Source organism: Apium graveolens, chromosome 3 (assembly GCF_009905375.1).
Source record: "Apium graveolens cultivar Ventura chromosome 3, ASM990537v1, whole genome shotgun sequence".
Classification (NCBI taxonomy): domain Eukaryota; kingdom Viridiplantae; phylum Streptophyta; class Magnoliopsida; order Apiales; family Apiaceae; genus Apium; species Apium graveolens.
In genome coordinates, this window is record NC_133649.1 from 76466874 (window position 1) to 76486522 (window position 19649).

The following is a 19649-nucleotide window of genomic DNA, read 5'->3' on the forward strand; positions in this document are numbered from 1 at the left end:
TGAAGTTGAGTGACAACAAAAACAACAAGGCATTACCTGAGAGTGGACTGAAAATCGAAAGTTAGGGCTTCCCAAAATATAAATCAGTGTTTGGAGATGATTGTAATTAACTACTTCAAGTAACTTGATAGAGAACGGAGAACGACAATTTAATTTTCTTTAGATTTTTGTAACTAATATGGCTGAACAAAAAGAGAGTGGATAATTGGGGTTTTTGGGTAGAGCGGGTTCTTTGACATCATAATAATATTTACAATTTATTTATATATTTTTAAATGAACTTTATATGACTGTTTTAATTAACATGACACATACGATTGATCTTTTTATGACTGCTTAAAAAGGACGGACACATATGTAATTTAACAGACATATAAAATATTATTTTACGACTATTAAGGTCCAACATATGCATAAGCGTCTCTTTTTGTTATATATGCATCTGTGAATATTAAAACAGATGTATAAAATCATTTTATGTGTTTGTTCTGCCTATAACAGACGCAAATGAGGAGACGCGTATGAAAGTTTTTGTACTAGTGAGTGTTTTGAAAGATGTTGTAAAACTGAGACTTTTCCCATTTTCTCTAAGGGATAAAGCTAAGAGCTGGTTGCCCTCTCTACCAGCAGGTTCTATTGTGATATGGGAGGATCTTACTTAGATATTTCTTAATAAATTCTTCCATATGGAAAAAACAGCTGCAATTAGGATTGCTCTTACTCAATTTGCACAGCAATCGGGAGAATCTTTATATCAAGCTTGGGAGCGCGATAAGGAGATGCTTAAGAAGTGTCCTCATCATGGAATGCCTGATTGGATGGTAATAAATTGCTTCTACAATGGTTTGGGAGCACAGTCGAGACCCATGCTAGATGCAGCATCAGGTAGAGCCTTATGGGCCAAGAGCTATGAGGAAGTTTATGAGCTAATTGAAATGATGGCTGGTAATGAATATAAGAACCCAACTCAGAGACTACCACAAGGCAATGTAGCAGGAATTCTGGAGGTGGATACAGCTACGGCTATAAATGCTCATCTAAAGGCAATGACTAAGAAAGTGGATTCTCTGGCTAACTATGGAGTTCATCAGATGGCAAGTGTTTGTGAGCTCTGTGCAGGTATGCATGTGATGGATCAATGTGCTATATCTAGTGAGTCATCACAGTTTGTGAGCAATTTTCAGAGACCACAACAACCAGTTCCCGCCACTTATCATCCTAACAACCGAAACCATTCTAATTTCAGCTGGAGCAATAATCAGAAAGGTATGCAACATCCACAACAGCCTTATCAGCAGTTTGGAACCATGCCATTCAACCCACCTGGTTTTCAACAACAGTATGCACCAAGGCAATAATTTCAGCCACCAGTAATGCAACAACAATCTCATGGAAATACCGGTCAATCTGCTAATAAAAATCTGAATTGGAGGAATTGAGGCTAATGTGTAAAAGCCAAGCGGTTTCGATCAAAACTTTGGAGAATCAAATAGGACAAATTGTTAATGCGCTGCTGAATCGAGCACAAGGAACTCTTCCTAGTGATACGGAAGCTAACCCAGGAAAGAGGGAAGTTAAAGAATAGTTGAAAGAAATACTTTGAGGTCTGGAAAGGTCGCTAACCATCAAAATTCAGAATCTAAAATTTTTTGGCAGAAGCCAAGTGCGCCCATGCTCCATACAGGCACGCCCGCGCCTGCCCCTATACCAAAAACTATAATTTTTGATGATGCAGCTGATCAGAAGGATGGCGAAGCGGAAACGAAGAAAAATTCTGCTAAACACGAGCAGAATATCGGAGACAAACAGGTCTATCCGCCTCCTCCATATCCTAAAAGACTTCAGAAGCAGAAGTTCGACAAGCAATTTGCCAAGTTTCTGGAGGTTTTCAAGAAATTTCAGATTAACATACTTTTTGCGGAAGTTCTAGAGCAGATGCCGAGCTATGCTAAGTTCATGAAGGGTATTCTATCTTGAAAGTTGAAGATGGAGGAGTTGGAAACTGTTGCTCTAATGGAAGAGTGCAGTGTGGTGCTGTAACAGAAACTGCCTCTAAAACTTAAAGATCCGGGAAGCTTCACAATACCATGCACCATTGGCGAGTTATCTTTGGAAAATTGTTTGTGTGACTTGGGAGCTAGCATCAATCCGATGCCATTGTCTGTCTTCAGGAAACTTGGTCTTCCTGATCCAAAACCTACAAACATATCCTTACAATTGCCTGATTGTTCCATCACTTATCCGCGAGGTATAGTAGAGGATGTCTTGGTTACAGTGGTAAACTCATCTTCCCCGCTGATTTTGTTATCCTATACTTTGAGGAGGATAAGAAGATTCCTATTATCTTGGGAAGACCATTCTTAGCTACAGGCCGAATTTTGATCGATGTGCAAAAGGGAGAACTTACAATGAAGGTTCAGGATCATGATGTCACTTTTAATATCTTCAACGCAATGAAATTCTCCAAAGATGAAGAGGAGTGCTATAAAGTAGAGCTGGTCGACTCTTTAGTGAATTCGGAGCTTGATCAATTGCTAAGGTCGGATACCTTAGAGAGAGCCTTAATAGAGGAATATGATAGTGAAGACGAAGAAGGGGCAGAGCAACTTCAGTTTTTGAATGCATCTCCGTGGAAGAGGAAGTTGGATTTGTCATTCGAGTCTCTTTGATTAGCAGAACTGAAAAATTCTCAGGAGTGTCTTAAACCATCTATTGAAGAAGCTCCCATACTTGAGTTCAAACCACTGCCTGATCACTTGAGGTATGCTTTTTTAGTTGATGCATCTACTTTACCTATTATTATTGCATCTAACCTTTCAGGTAGTGATGAAAACAAGCTCTTGCACATTCTGAGAGAGTTTAAATCAGCAATTGGGTGGACTATAGCAGATATTAAGGGAATCATCTTTTCCTATTGCCAGCATAAAATTCTGCTTGAGGAAGGAAGTAAACCTACCGTTGAACATCATAGAAGACTCAACCCTATCATGAAAGAGGTGGTGAAGAAATAAATTCTTAAATGGTTGGACGCATGGATCATCTATCCAATTTCAGACAGTTCATGGGTGAGTCCGGTGTAGTGTGTGCCCAAGAAAGGAGGCATTACAGTTGTGGCTATTGAGAAGAATGAGCTTATCCCTACTCGGACAGTCACATGGTGGAGAGTATGCATAGATTATCGGAAGCTGAATAAATCCACCATGAAGGATCATTTTACGCTTCCATTCATCGATCAAATGTTTGACATGTTGGATGGTCATGTGTATTATTGCCTTCTGGATGGGTACTCAAGATATAATCAGATTTGCATTGCCCCAGAAGATCAGGAGAAGACCATTTTTACTTGTCCTTTTGGCACTTTCGCTTACGTCAAGTTTTTTCGGGCTTTGCGGTGCACCCGTTACTTTTCAGAGATGCATGATGGCCATATTCTCTGACATGATTGGTATTAATATGGAGGTGTTCATGGATGACTTTTCTATTTTCGGGTCTTCTTATGATGAGTGTTTGCATAATCTAAGCTTATTGCTGAAAAGGTGTGTTGAGACCAATCTGGTGCTCAACTGGGAAAAATGTCACTTCATGGTGCAACAGGGTATCATTCTTGGGCATAAGGTATCTAGCAAGGGGCTGGAAGTGGATAAGGCGAAGGTGGGAGTTATTGAAAATCTTCCTCCACCAATCTCAGTTAAAGGAATCTGCAGTTTTCTTGGTCATGCGAGTTTTTATCGACGATTCATTAAAGACTTCTCCAAAATCTCTAAACCCTTGTGCAATTTATTGGAGAAGGATGTTCCCTTCAAGTTTGATGAAGAATGTTTAGCTTCCTTCGAGACTTTGAAAAAGAGTTTGACTACAACACCCATTATTACTGCACCTGATTGGGATGAGCCCTTCGAGATGATGTGTGATGCTAGCGACTTTGCAGTTGGAGTTGTTCTTGGTCAGAGAAAGAAGAACATTTTTCATGTGGTTTACTATGTTAGTAAAACCCTTAATGGTGCTCAGCTAAATTACACTACTACGGAGAATGAGCTTTTGGCAATTGTCTACGGGTTCGAGAAATTCAGATCTTACTTGCTTTGGACAAAAGTGACGGTTTACATTGATCATGCTGCTATTAGATATCTGGTCTCGAAGGAAGATTCAAAACTCCGATTTAATATTAAAATATGTAATTACTGCGTAAATAATTAATAAAGAATTTTGTATTAATTAGGGTCTCTATGATTTACTTATTATTGCTTATATGTGATTGTTGGATTACGTGGTGTGTTTTTATGATTAACTGTTGCATCATTTTATTTTTATTTCACTTTTAAAAAGTGATTTTATGATAATCTTATTTTTAAATTTTTTTGGGTTGTCTCTAAAATTGTTTTTATGATTTTATAATTTCAATGATTACTTTTGGGATTTTATAAAATTTACAAATTAATATTCTGTTAATTATTTATTCTCAAATGATTTTCTGATTGTGTTTAATTATAAAATCTATATTTAATTATAGGATTCTTCAAAAATTATGAAACTCATATTTTATTACGTTTACAATATTCAGAGAATTTTAAAATTATTTTGGTAATTTCCGGGATTAATTTTATCGGCGCGCTGTTTCGCTTAATCGCTAAATGCGGATATTAGTTGCATTCTAAAAATGCTTTAAAAACTTTGAAGATTTCATTTTATTAACTTTCGAGTATTTCGGGAATTTTGGTGTAAAGTTTATAATTTTTCGATATATTTTAGAGCGCAGCCGGTACGTGATTATAACAGAAAATGATTAAAATAACAGGCTGACAAATAAAACCGGGACACGTGGTATATGCAATATACGTGTCCAGGCTTTATTTCTTTTCTTTCCTTCTCTGTTATTCCCCTCCCCAAACGAGCCCTGTTTTTGTCTCTCTCTCCTCTCGAATCTCTCTCGCTCTCGTCTCTCCTCTCTCCCTCTTTCACTCAAATCCCTCGGTCCCTTTTGATTTCTTCCCGTTTAATTTCTAGTAATTGTTTTGCCACTTGATTCCCCTGTTTCGCTGCTATTTTTCTTTCTTGTTTCGCCACTGTTGCCTCCGGTTTCCGGCGTGGCGGCGGCGGTGTGGTTGTGTTCGATATATATATACATATATGTATACATATATGTGTATATACATGTTTCATGTGTGTATCCAGTCTGCATGTGTGTGTGTGTGTTGGGTTCGAGTGTGTCTTGGTTTCCCTGATTTTTGGCCGCTGTTCTTTTGGTTTTTCGGTTGATTGTGCGGTCTGTGGTTGTTGCGCGTGTTGGCGCGTGTTGTGCAGTTTGGGATTTAATTATTTTATGATTTTGTGCAGGAATTTTTGACTAATATTTTGTGATATTAAAATTTAATTCGTGCGGAATATGATTTAAATAATCGGTGAAATTTATTCGGACACCCGTATATTTCAGGCACCAGTAAATTTTGCCGCCGCGCGCGATGAATTCTTTTACGAGCGGGCGGTGGACGGTGATGACCCTGTTCTGAGTCCTAAATATTTTAATAAATAAAATAACTTGTATAAATTATTTTCGGGACTATAAACTTATTTTTGTGGCAGTTCGAATTGATTTGTTGGGAAATTGACGTCGATTGATGTTTCGACGGGTAGGTCTATAAACAGAGGAGTCGCTGTCCAAATTTTTCTAAAAATTACCTTTAATTACGAATAAGTGTATATATCTCGTTTAATACAAATTGAACCCTGGTTGCTATGTGCACTATTATTGCGTGTATATTATTATTAGTTGAATGCATACGAGTTGGGAACTATATCGTTGGTTAATTAGTTTAGTGAGGAAAAGTCAAGCATAATCGGTCATTTAACCTAGGTTGTTTCGATTTCGTAGGTTCGAGTCGAAGGACCAGTAGTGAAGTCAAGTAGAGTCAAGTCAGTGTCAGTGCAAAGCTTCGCAAGTCAAGTACCCCTGAACTAATCTTTTACAGTTCAGTATATATGAATAGTTGTTGATTTAAATTATGTACTGGAACAGAACGTTTTAAGTTATGTATTCCCCGTATTTAAATATATTTTATTAACAGATGTTTTGGGGAAAAAGTAAATTCTGAAAATGCCTATATCTAGATTGTGATTAAAATTAAAAAGGATTTTGAGAATGTGTGCTGTAATCGTTTAACAAGAGATAAGTGTAATTGATTTTGAAAGCTGGATAAAAATGAATCAGATATTGGATGGTCAGTGGCGTAAGAGGCCCGTTATTAGGTAACGGCCCAGCAAGTGGTTGCGTAAGAGGCTATGTTAGATGCGCGCACTGGTAGGCCGCTTAGTCCAGCATAACAGAGACCTAGCTAGTCTCTGAGTTCCGGAACAAATTATGGTGGGATAGACTGATCAGTTGTCCCTAGAATTCATCCACTTTTATATCTGACTTTGGTTTAATGGTTCCCGTAACAGAATAAATGGTTTATGGTCCCTGTAACGGGACAGATGATTTATGGGTCCAGCAATGGACATTGGTTTTGGAAAGGAAATAACATGCTAAAATTGGACTCTGGTATTTTGACACAGCATACTACAGATGATTTTATTTTGCAGAGCATGCTAGTTTTGATATCCAGTTTATACCTGTTTTTACGGATTTTTCGTAAACTAGTTTTGATATATGTTCCTATAATATTTTTATACATCCTGTTTTACTAGTTATTCATATAGAGGTATTGTTGAGCAATGGATTGCTCACCCTTGCATCTTATTTTGTATTTATTTATTGCAGATGCCTAGAAGACCAGGTCAGCGTAGAGTGCCAACCCCCTCCGGTCCAGGCTCCTCTGAGGTAGTTTGTATCAGACCCTGAGGTCTGATGAGTTGCTGTAATAAGTTAGGATGTCGGATCTTGAATAAGTTGGTGTTGTTTTGTAACCTAAATAATACTTGAATCTGCATTGGCTCGTAGTTTGGGTTGTGTGTTATAATAAAGTTTATTTAGTAGTTTATGTTGTAGTTTATTATATTTTGATGACGTCAGCCCCTGACCCCGGGGTTGAGGCCGTCACATTTTTGCTGGAACTAAGCCTATTTTGGGAGACATAAGGAATAGGTTTAATAAACTGTTATTTTTATCAATATTGGTCAAAGATGATTCAATATATATATAAGCTAATGTGCAATTACAAATTAAAATATTTTTGTATGACTTTGACGGCTAAAAAATAAAACAAATTTTAATGACTTAAAGTATACGTTTTAAATAACTATAATATTTTAAATAATTGATAAATAAATTAAAATAATCTATATATGTTAGATACTTTAAATAAATATAATTTTAATATTAATTTAACTATTATAAGAATATGCCAATAGATTTAATATCATACATTATTAATTCACCAATATATATACATATAGGTCTTTACTCCATGGAGAGAACCGTGGAGAACCATTGATTGCATTATAAAATTTCATCACAAATTGTAAAATTTTATTTCAAAAAATATATAATTTGATGCTAATCTAGAACAATAATTATATTTGAATATAATAAAAAAATTAACAATTAGAATTTAAAAAATAATAGATTCTAAATTTGATTCCACATTGGAATAATTTTTAGTAAGTGTGATTCTAATGTAGAAATAATTTAAACTTTTTCATTAAATTTAAATATTTTTTAAATAAAAAATTGTGTAACTTCGATTTTTAACTTGATAATTAAAATTTGTAACTATATATAATGAAAAATGAAATAAATTATATATTTTATATTTTTAAAATGTTGATTCTCCATGATTTTCTATATAATATGATTTTTCATTGAGTCATACCCTACATATATATATATAGGGTATGAGTCAAATTATATGGATACAGCGTCTTTGTTGGAGATATTGAAGATCACTTTATATATATATATATAAACTATATTAGATCTCGGGCATATGTCCGATTATATTATAAAATTATAAATATAAAAATTTAAAAAGAGTATGAAAAAATTTATAATACTTTTTATTATAAATTTTATATTATTTATAAAAATATATAATAAATTGATGAATATTTAAATTAGTGTAAGAGAAAATTAGCGGTGACTTTAAAAATGAGGAGGGAGAAATGAGAAATAAGAAAGAGAGAGAATAAAGGGAGGTTATAAATGAAAGAGATATATGGAAAGTATTGAAAGTATAATTAATTAGAGGAACATGTTATTGAAAGATTATATCGTTAAATTAATGTATGTTTGACACATAATAATGTCACATATTTAATGAGAGATTGATACATCATGATGACATCAGTCGTATTCTCTTTTAGTATATTAATAGATAAATGTGAATGGAGTCCAAGTTTTATTGACTTAGTTAAATAATATTTAAAATTCTACTCTTCAGAATAATTTTGTTACATTAAATACATCGAAATTCTAAAATTTTGATTTCTTTTGTTGTGAATATGTGCAAAATAAATCAAATGACGAGATCTTAATTTACTCCTACTAGGGACACAACTTACTCGCCCAAACCTAAGTGAAACCACTAACATCAAAGTTGACACGGTTTCATCACCAAAGTCAGAATTATTTTCAAAAAATAAATCAAGACATGCTCTAATCCTATTAATTCGAATATAGTTTAAAATTAATATTTTTTGTATAATACAGTGGTTAAACATTTTAAATTGATTTTGAATATTAATAATTGATTCATATCATTCAAAACTTAATTAGATGTATTAAATATTTACAAAATTTTAAAATAAAAATAAAAGGGACTTGGTTTACCTTTAAATGTTCATATCAAAATCTAAACTTAATTCAAATTTTTAAATTAATTTATATTTTTTCCCGAAAATAATAATAGTTAAAAAGTCATATTTACTATAATTTTTTGAATCTTCCTTAAGTCAAAAGTTGGGTTAATAAATCACAAAATACCTGTTTTTTATTCAAAGTACATAAAGAATTATACATATATTTATCATCTTTAATGTAGAAAATATATAAATAAATTATTTTAATTATGATATATTTTTAGAGTATTCTTAAATAAAAATTACAATGAGTATTACATTATGTTGATTGTGTCGCGTCAATTTTGAATAATTCAAATTATATTTGGGGGTTAGTTTCATAATTTCAGTATTTTAATCTTATGTAATTTATTTTTTTGTCAAGTTTAAATCATATTTCATTAAAAATTTAAGAGAGGATAAACCCCAACTTATCATATAATTAAAAAATAAATTAAAGAGCTAAATAAAATTAATGAAATATTTTTCTTATACTCCAATACCGGAAAATAATTAACCTATGAATATTGTAATATTCCTGAGTATAGTATGAGATATAATTATACCCTTTTAAACATCATAGGCTTAGTATATATGTATTTTTTTTATCGGGGAATACTATACTTTAATGTTGCTACAATTTAATATAATAATTTCATTTTTTTAATTAAATGCATAAAAAGTGTTTTAGAATTATTTTTACATTTTTAAAATAGCTAATTGATATTTAAATTTGATATTTATCCTAAAAATGCGATTTAGGGCCGATGACGGGGTTTTAAGAATAATAATTTTATCAGGTTATTTATTATTCAAAAACTTATACTTTTATATATAATTACTTTTAATACTATTTAAACTTTTTGAAGTTATTAAGTCAATGAAATAGTTTAATATAATATTACTTTTATTTAATTAAATATTATAACTTTATTCTTAATGAAATTAAAAATTATATTGTTGAAACTAACGATAAGTATAAAAAGAAGTTGAAAACTGAATTAAAATTAAAATTTAAATTGATTATTAATTTTTTAATCTTATAGAAAAATTAATTAGATTTTCAATGGGACTATATTAACCACAAAAAATATATTTTAAGAACGATTTACATATGAACTACAAACCAATTATTACAGAAAAGTTGTATTAAAAAATTAAATTGGAAAATATAAACCATATATATGTTGGGTTTCGAAGGCATAAAACGCAACGTATAAACGTAAATAAAACAAAAATTTCGAAACCCAAAAAACAAGATCCATGTATAATTATGGGCAGATTATGGAGATAACGTAGCATACCTTTCAAGAGCTTAACTTTCACGAACTCAACGGAGATCCTAGCTATCACGCTTTGTGTCTACCTCTCGGAAAAACACCTCTATGGTATCCACACGAGCACCTTCAAGAACGTCTCACGAACTTGACTACGGAATGGATGTACTAGCCTCCTTCTTGACGATCTGAATTGCCTCTGCCTCTCTTTACTGCTAGGGTTTTCTCAAAAACGTACAATCCTCTTTAACCTATCATTATGTATTTATAATGGCTGATTAAAAAGGCCCATAACAGCAAAGCCCAACCCTAGTAGGTATTGGATTAAATAATAAAAATGAATTTCTATTATTTAATTAATAACTAAGTCATACTTAATTATTATGGACAAAAACATTCCTTTTAATTCGAATTTATATTATCTCAATTAAGTCTTACTTAATTATAATAAAATTCAAATAATCATCAATTAATTTAAATCCATAATTTAAATTAACTATTCCATTAAGTGCTCTATTTGTGCGACCCTATAGACTATTATTTAATTGGCAATAATTTTATTCTTTAATAAAATTATAAACAATGAGTGGTATCTAGTAATACATCATTGTTACCCAATTAAACAATAATTAAATCGTGATTAGATAAAACCTTTCGTGATTAATGTTTTTCGTGTAATATAATCCCTTTAACCATACATATTATAGATTAAACTTGAGGCATGTATTTAGTCATCCTCTTCAACATTTAATGCGGGTTTACTTGATCCATGAGTAGATTATCGAGACAAATCATTATTTGAGCACGACCATGCTTTTATAATCTCACTCAATCAAGAGGCCAATAATATCTCTCCTAATTATAGGAGGGTTAAATCCTTTATCTATCATTCATATTTCTCATACGACTCATGATATACCCGATGTCCACTTTTATCATCACACGATCAAAAGTAACTTTTAATGTAGTCAAAGTATATTAATCCTCGTATAGAAATATAATGATTTCAAGTCAAAGGATCGTTACACCATTATCACCGTGAGTCTTTCTTATGACTTTATTAAACATGAAGAATCTCACTGTGGGTCTGTCCAGTACCATGTACTCTCACATGTACCTATGTATTGACTTTAGTATCCCCATACTTATAACCAATGAGATGTGGTTATCTTGTTAAACAACATACTAGTCTATCTATGTATTATTATTGTCCTATATAATAATACTCGACTAGGGACCTTTAAGAATATGATATATTATATAATCTCAAGTTCAAGTCATGTACTTAAAGTATACAATTTGTATCATGATTCTAAGGACATTTATTATGCTAACAAAATATCGCAGTAATTAAGGTCATAATAAATACATTTATTGAATGATCAACTGACATAAAGATTATAAAAGAATAATGTATTGCCTCTAGGGCACCTACACTAACAATCTCCCACTTGCACTAGAGCCAATCACCCATATATCTAATACCCATGGAACTAGTGTGACCATCGTGCTTCTGCTGCGACAAGCCATTGGTCAGTGGGTCTGCAATGTTATCATTTGTATGCACTTTACATATGTGTATATCACCCCTTTCATTAATCTCTCGAATAAGGTGAAATCTCCTGAGTATATGTTTAGCCCGAGAGTGTGATCTAGGTTCTTTAGCCTGTACAATGGCTCCATTATTATCGCAGTATCGATCAATGGGATCTGCGAACGATGGAACCACTCCCAAATCAGAAATGAAATTTCGAATCCAAACGGCCTCCTTAGCTGCTTCACAAGCTGCAATGTACTCAACCTCCATTGTAGAATCAGCTACTGTTTCTTGCTTTGAACTCTTCCAGCTTACAGCACCTCCGTTTAGACAAAACACAAAACCAGACTGTGATACAGTATCATCTCTGTCTGTTTGGAAACTTGCATCGGTGTAACCTTTTACAATGAGTTTCTCTTCTCCTCCATACACCAAGAATGAATCTTTAGTTCTTTTCAGGTACTTAAGAATATTCTTAACTGCCGTCCAGTGACCTTCACCCGGATTAGACTGGTATCTGATCGTCATGCTCAAAGCATACGAGACATCTGGGCGAGTACATACCATTGCATACATGATAGATCCAATTACTGAAGCATATGGAACTTTATTCATGTGGTCCTTCTCATCCAATGATTTCGGATACTGGTCCTTAGAGATCGTTATCCCTTAAGACACGGGGACATATCCCCTTTTTTCATTTTGCATTCCAAAACGATGTAAAACCTTATCAATGTATGTGCTCTGACTTAGACCGATCATCCTTCTATATCTTTCTCTATAGATCCTCATTCCTAGAATGTAGGATGCCTCTCCTAAGTCTTTAATGGAGAAATTGCTCCCTAACCAAGTCTTAACAGCCTTTAGAGAAGGTATGTCATTCCCCATTAGTAGTATATCATCAACATATAGTACTATGAATGCCACATAGCTCCCACTAACCTTCTTGTAAACACACGGTTCATCTTCGTTTTGAACAAAGACATACTCTGTGACTATTTCATCAAAACGGATATTCCATCTCCTAGAGGATTGCTTCAATCCATAAATGGATCGACGCAATTTACATACCTTGCCAGCATTCCTTGGATCGACAAAACCCTCAGATTGTGTCATGTACACATCCTCTTCAAGGCTTCCATTAAGGAAGGCTATTTTGACATCCATTTGCCAGATTTCATAATCATGGAATGCTGCAATGGCAAGTAAAATCCTTATAGACTTGACCATAGCCACTGGTGAGAAAGTTTCATCATAGTCAATACCATGAATTTGTTTGAAACCTTTTGCAACCAGCCTAGCTTTATAGGTCTGAACATTTCCATCCATGCCCTTTTTTTTCTTAAAAACCCATTTGCACCCTATGGGTTTTACCCCTTCAGGTGGATCAACCAAAGTCCATACTTGGTTTTCGTACATGGAATCTATCTCGGATTTCATGGCTTCAAGCCATCTCGTAGAGTCTGGACTGTTCATAGTATCTTGGTATGTGAGAGGCTCATCTTCATCTATGAGCATCAAATCACCACACTGAGTCATGAGAAATCCATATCTCTCTGGCTCATGGCGAAATCTACCAGATCTACGAACAACCTGTGTTTGTTGAGCATTATCATTATTCTGCTCTTGTTCCACTTCAGGTTCAATGCTATTTTGCGGTTCTCGATCTTCATCGAGATCTATAGTTCTCCCACTGTTTCTTTTGGAAACAAAATCTCTTTCGGAAACAAAATCTCTTTCGATGAAGACAGCATCTCGAGCAATAAACACTTTCTGCTCAGAAGGACTATAAAAATAATACGCCTTTGTTTCATTAGGGTATCCTATAAAAATGCACTCTTCGGATTTAGGTCCAAGCTTGTCAGATTCTTGACGTTTCACAAACGCCTTACATCCCCAAACTTTCATAAAGTTCATGCCTGACCGTTTCTCCTTCCATATCTCATATGGAGTCTTTTGAACCTTCTTAGTAGGAACACGGTTAAGTGTGAAAGCCACTGTTTCTAGAGCGTAACCCCAGAAACTAATTGGAAGATCTGCATGACTCATCATCGATCGCACCATGTCCAACAAGGTGCGATTTCTCCTCTCTGAAACTCCATTCCATTGAGGTGTTCCTGGCGGAGTGAGTTGTGATTCAATACCACACTCTTTCAAATACTCTCTAAATTCGGTGATTAAGTATTCACCCCCACGATCGAATCGTAAGATCTTAATACTTGCATCTCCGCCAATTTGCTTCTCTACTTCAACCTTGTATTTTTTAAATTTTTCAAAAGAATCGGATTTGTTCTCCATAAGATATACATATCCATATCTACTGAAATCATCGATAAATGTTATGAAGTAGTAGTAGCCTCCTCTAGCCATTACACGCATTGGGCCACATACATCACTATGTATTAGCTCCAGACGTTTAGTGGCCCTTTGACCCTTACCAGTGAAAGGGGCTTTAGTCATCTTACAAAGCAAACAAGATTCGCATTCTTGGTATGATTCAAAATCAAACTTATCCAAGTATCCACCCTTATGTAATTTGGATATGCGTTTCTCATTTATGTGGCCTAGACGACAATGCCAGAGGTATGTTTGATTTGAGTCATTCATTTTAAGTCGTTTGTTTTCTATATTACAGACAGGGTTATCTAAATCAAGAACATATAAACCATTAAATAAACGCGCAACACCATAGGTTAAATCATTCAAAGCAAAAGAGCAACTGTTGTTCTTTATTGTAAACGAAAAACCTTTCTTGTCTAAACAAGAAACATAAATAATGTTTCTGCGAATCGCAGGCACGTAAAAACAGTCTTCTAGTTCTAAAACAAGCCCAGAGGGTATAGATAAATAATAAGTCCCTACAGCTAAAGCAGCAACTTTTGCTCCATTGCCTACTCTTAGGTCCACTTCTCCCTTAGCCAAAGTTCTACTTCTCTGCAGGCCCTGCACATTTATACAAATGTGAGAAGCACATCCAGTATCAAATACCCAAGATGTAGAAATAGAAAAATTGACTTCTATAACATAAATACCTGATCCAGAAATCTGAACTGCTTTCTTTTTCTTCAGATCCTCCAAGTAAATTGGACAGTTTCTCTTCCAGTGACCATCTTTCTTACAGTAGTGACATTCACCCTTGGCCACACCACCTTTAGGCTTTAAAGCCTGTTTGGGACCTGACTTTGGCTTGGGTGTAGAATCAGATCCAATCTTCTTCTTACCCTTCCATTTGCCCTTCCCTTTGGCCTTACCTTTATTTCCCACCATCAGTATGGGAGCAGGTTCAGCTGTCTTCATGTTGGTCACATATGTTCTCAACATATGCAACAATTCAGTAGGTGTTTTGTCAAATTCATTCATATTGTAGTTCACAACAAACTGAGTGAATTTGTTTTTCAAAGAATTCATGATTAGGCCAATACCAGTTTCCGGACCAATCGGGAAACCCAAAGTTTCAAGGTACTCAATGTAACCAATCATCTTCAGAACATGTGGGCCACTGGTTCACTCGCCCCTTGTTTGCAATTAAAAAGTGACTTACTCGTGTTGAACCTTTCTTGACGAGTTTGGCTTGCAAACATGCTTTGCAAGTGCTCATTGATAGTATATGCATCCATATCCACATGCTGTCTTTGAAGCTCAGCACTCATAGTTGCCAACATAAGACATGCAACATCATTTGCATCATTCTCATCCCTTGTGCGTGATGCTCGTTCACCAGAAGTAGCACCCTCAGGAAGGGGGTCTGGAGGAGGAATATCAATGACATGAAGCTTGCGCTCCTGCCTGAGGACAATCCTTAAATTCCTCTTCCAGTCTAGGAAGTTGTTTCCTCCTGTCAGCTTGTCCTTCTCATGGACTGAACGTACGGATAGTGTGTTTGTGTTGTTTGCCATTACTCGGTATCTACAATAATAAAAGTGCAAAATAAACATTAGATTGTCTGAGTTAAAATTTTATGTTCATATGATTATGATATATTCATAATATATCTCCCATTATTTTTTTTTATCAAATTAATAGCCCTAACTATTAATTCGGAAAGTATATCCCATAAATCTTTCTAGTGAGCCAAGATCCATATTTCGTCATGTTCTAAGTCAACCACTAGTATCCTTAAAACACGATTATTTAGGTAGACAACAGTTGTCAATTATATCATATATAATTCTTGGATAATTTGGTGAACAACAATTGATCTTATCTATCTAATAGATTTTTAACCAAACTCTATGCTTCTAAGTTCATAATAGTTGAATATAACCGTTTATATTCACCTTATTATGATGACTCAGTTAAGTTAGACCCAATGATACAACGTCCGAATATAACCGTTTATATTCATCGCATTTCACCATGATAGATAGGAGTCCCCTGCCACTGACAGCCCTTCCCCTTATCGATCTAGGATTTAATGAGTGTTCATTCATTGGAAAGCATCTGATTAAAACTTAATATTTTTACTTAGGGATTTTTAATTTAGAACGATCATGATGCCATCATAAAGAGATTCCCAATTTTTCCTTGAATAAAATACTTCAACTCAATACTCGTCAATGGTTTGATTTCCAGGTAGTGGAGGAGTCACATCGGTCTCGCTTAAAACCCACAGCCTTACAAGTTCTATGAACCCGTAGTTGACAAAATCGCCCCATGTCAGAAATAAAGAAAATTCGTATTTTATTCCGTGTTTCATAAACACGAGAATCTCATGATCGTTTGTTAATTTTAAATCTTGAGTCGTTACAGATTTTATCTTGTTTAAAGGCATGGCATGAGTGATGTATCTAATACATACATGTATCATTAATCTAATTAAAACATGCATTTTCTACTCTACACATACTATTTATACATCATATGAAAAGTGGTAAAGTAAACGTGCAATAGTTATGGCCCAATCCTATGTGATCTTTTCAGGCTAATGAAAAGATCAAGGTCAGTCTATGGTGTAAAAATAACTATTACATATGTCTTCTCTATTGCTTCCATTGTCTCATTGGCCTCCATAGGATGCCTCCTCTTTCCCTTGTCCTTCTTGGATGTTACATTAAGAATTATACTAATGAACTTACAAAAGAACTCGAGTTACATTCGAGATAAAACAACTACAAATAGAAAACGACATGCAAGTCGTATTTATTACAAACTAAAAGAATAAACCATTACAACTAAGGTCTTAAGGCCATGACTATGCACCATGCTCAAGTAACCATTAAATAACATGATAGATCATATAAAGATGACATACTATTTATCAGAATACTAGCAAAACATGTATCAGAATACTATTCCAGAAGCATGTATCAGTATACACACGATCCATATCCCAGTTACCAAAAACATGTATCAGTATACATATTTTAAGATATCGCATACATATGAGTTATGGCAGATCTTAAACATACTAGTATCATCATATAGATCATTAACAGATTCATCATATCATTCATATAACATAACTGTTATCATGGCAGACTCATATAACATAACTGTTATCATGGCAGACTCATCACACATGCATACTTGTAAAAATACAGTAAACACGTAACCAAATCAGCCCCTTATACACGAAGCTCTGATGCCATTGTTGGGTTTCGAAGGCATAAAACGCAGCGGATAAACGTAAATAAAACAAAAAATTTTGAAACCCAAAAAACAGGATCCATGTATAATTATGGGCAGATTATGGAGATAATGAAGCATACCTTTCAAGAGCTTAACTTTCACGAACTCAACGGAGATCCTAGCTATCACGCTTTGTGTCTACCTCTCGGAGAAACACCTCTATGGTATCCACACGAGCACCTTCAAGAACGTCTCACGAACTTGACTACGGAATGGATGTACTAGCCTCCTTCTTGACGATCTGAATTGCCTCTGCCACTCTTTGCTGCTAGGGTTTTCTCAAAAACGTACAAGCCTCTTTAACCTATCATTATGTATTTATAATGGCTGATTAAAAAGGCCCATAACAGCAAAGCCCAACCCTAGTAGGTATTGGATTAAATAATAAAAACGAATTTCTATTATTTAATTAATAACTAAGTCATACTTAATTATTATGGACAAAAACATTCCTTTTAATTCGAATTTATATTATCTCAATTAAGTCTTACTTAATTATAATAAAATTCAAATAATCATCAATTAATTTAAATCCATAATTTAAATTAACTATTCCATTAAGTGCTCTATTTGTGCGACCCTATAGGCTATTATTTAATTGGCAATAATTTTATTCTTTAATAAAATTATAAACAATGAGTGGTATCTAGTAATACATCATTGTTACCCAATTAAACAATAATTAAATCGTGATTAGATAAAACCTTTCGTGATTAATATTTTTTGTATAATATAATCCCTTTAACCATACATATTATAGATTAAACTTGAGGCATGTATTTAGTCATCCTCTTCAACATTTAATCCGGGTTTACTTGATCCATGAGTAGATTATCGAGACAAATCATTATTTGAGCATGGCCATGCTTTTATAATCTCACTCAATCAAGAGGCCAATAATATCTCTCCTAATTATAGGAGGGTTAAATCCTTTATCTATCATTCATATTTCTCATACGACTCATGATATACCCGATGTCCACTTTTATCATCACACGATCAAAAGTAACTTTTAATGTAGTCAAAGTATATTAATCCTCGTATAGAAATATAATGATTTCAAGTCAAAGGATCGTTACACCATTATCACTGTGAGTCTTTCTTATGACTTTATTAAACATGAAGAATCTCACTGTGGGTCTGTCCAGTACCATGTACTCTCACATGTACCTATGTATTGACTTTAGTATCCCCATACTTATAACCAATGAGATGTGGTTATCTTGTCAAACAACATACTAGTCTATCTATGTATTATTATTGTCCTATATAATAATACTCGACTAGGGACCTTTAAGAATATGATATATTATATAATCTCAAGTTCAAGTCATGTACTTAAACTATACAATTTGTATCATGATTCTAAGGACATTTATTATGCTAACAAAATATCGCAGTAATTAAGGTCAAAATAAATACATTTATTGAATGATCAACTGACATAAAGATTATAAAAGAATAATGTATTGCCTCTACGGCACCTACACTAACAATATAACCCTACCATTAGCAAATATTTTACCAATTATTATTTAGATGTTGAGTTCATGTATATATCTTATGTTTACTTCTTATTGGTTTATAAATTTTAATAATTTTTAATTTTATTTTTTAAATAAAATGAAAATATACATTCAGTTTATAAAATAAGATAAGGTGGAGGGTTTTAAATGTTATCATTTGCTTTCTATCTTCATTTTAAAAAAAAAATTAATATTGAGAATATTTTATTTATTTATTCGAAAGCATTTTATATGAATTAAACTAAAACATGACAGTCTAACCACATCAAAATATATTACTTTAAATCTTTTTATATAAATGGCCGAATTCCGAGATAACTTGAACGTAACATTAAATTTGTTATATATTTAAATATCATATTTATTTTATAAAATATCATACCGAAAAATTAAATAGTTTTTCAATTATGAAATATATATAATTTTGTTTGTGTTTTTTTCAAATCCGTATTATTTTGCAATACGTTATAAACCAAATTACATAAAATAAAGAAATTAATTTTTAATATAAATAATTCATAAAAATTGGCATAGAAATCAATGAAGTCTAAATTATCACACTAATAATGATTATGACTAAAATTTTAGAAAATAATATGAAAATTTGAAGATGGTAATTTATATAATCTTTAAGTATTATATTCAAGATTACCATGAAAAATTTATAAGCACGCGGTGATTTTGTTAGTTATAAGTAATGTGAGTAACTTTGTGCTTATATTTTTAAAGTCATGGAAAATATTTTTGTTATTTAAAGACAACCACTAAAATGAATTTTTTTAAAAATATTTTATATGAGAATAACATTACTTTTACTTTTAATTACAAAACGTCATGACATATTTTCTAAAAAACGTAAATCACATATATTTTACATCTATATATAATATATCTATCTAATCTTAAAAATAA

The 19649-nt window shown here is 33.2% G+C and overlaps 1 protein-coding gene and 1 non-coding gene across 2 annotated transcripts; one reads left to right on the plus strand and one right to left on the minus strand.

Annotated features, from left to right (window-relative positions):
• Positions 1-686: 686 nt before the first annotated feature.
• Positions 687-2669, plus strand: LOC141714358 (uncharacterized). Its single transcript, XM_074517881.1, has 4 exons — positions 687-1266; positions 1736-1963; positions 2066-2277; positions 2397-2669. The coding sequence occupies exons 1-4, from the start codon at positions 687-689 to the stop codon at positions 2667-2669; spliced, it is 1293 nt and encodes a 430-aa protein (XP_074373982.1).
• LOC141715612 (small nucleolar RNA R71) lies at positions 702-808 on the minus strand. Its single transcript, XR_012572368.1, has one exon. It is a non-coding gene; the product is annotated as a small nucleolar RNA R71 (small nucleolar RNA).
• Positions 2670-19649: the final 16980 nt, after the last annotated feature.

What these genes read in the sequence shown, in the direction of transcription:
- LOC141714358 (XM_074517881.1), top strand. Translation starts at nt 687, where the DNA reads ATGGAAAAAACAGCTGCAATTAGGATTGCTCTTACTCAATTTGCACAG. An exon ending in CTGGAGCAATAATCAGAAAG is followed by an intron (nt 1,267 to 1,735) that starts GTATGCAACATC and finishes TTGATGATGCAG; the next exon opens with CTGATCAGAAGGATGGCGAA. An exon ending in AGGATGTCTTGGTTACAGTG is followed by an intron (nt 2,278 to 2,396) that starts GTAAACTCATCT and finishes GATGTGCAAAAG; the next exon opens with GGAGAACTTACAATGAAGGT.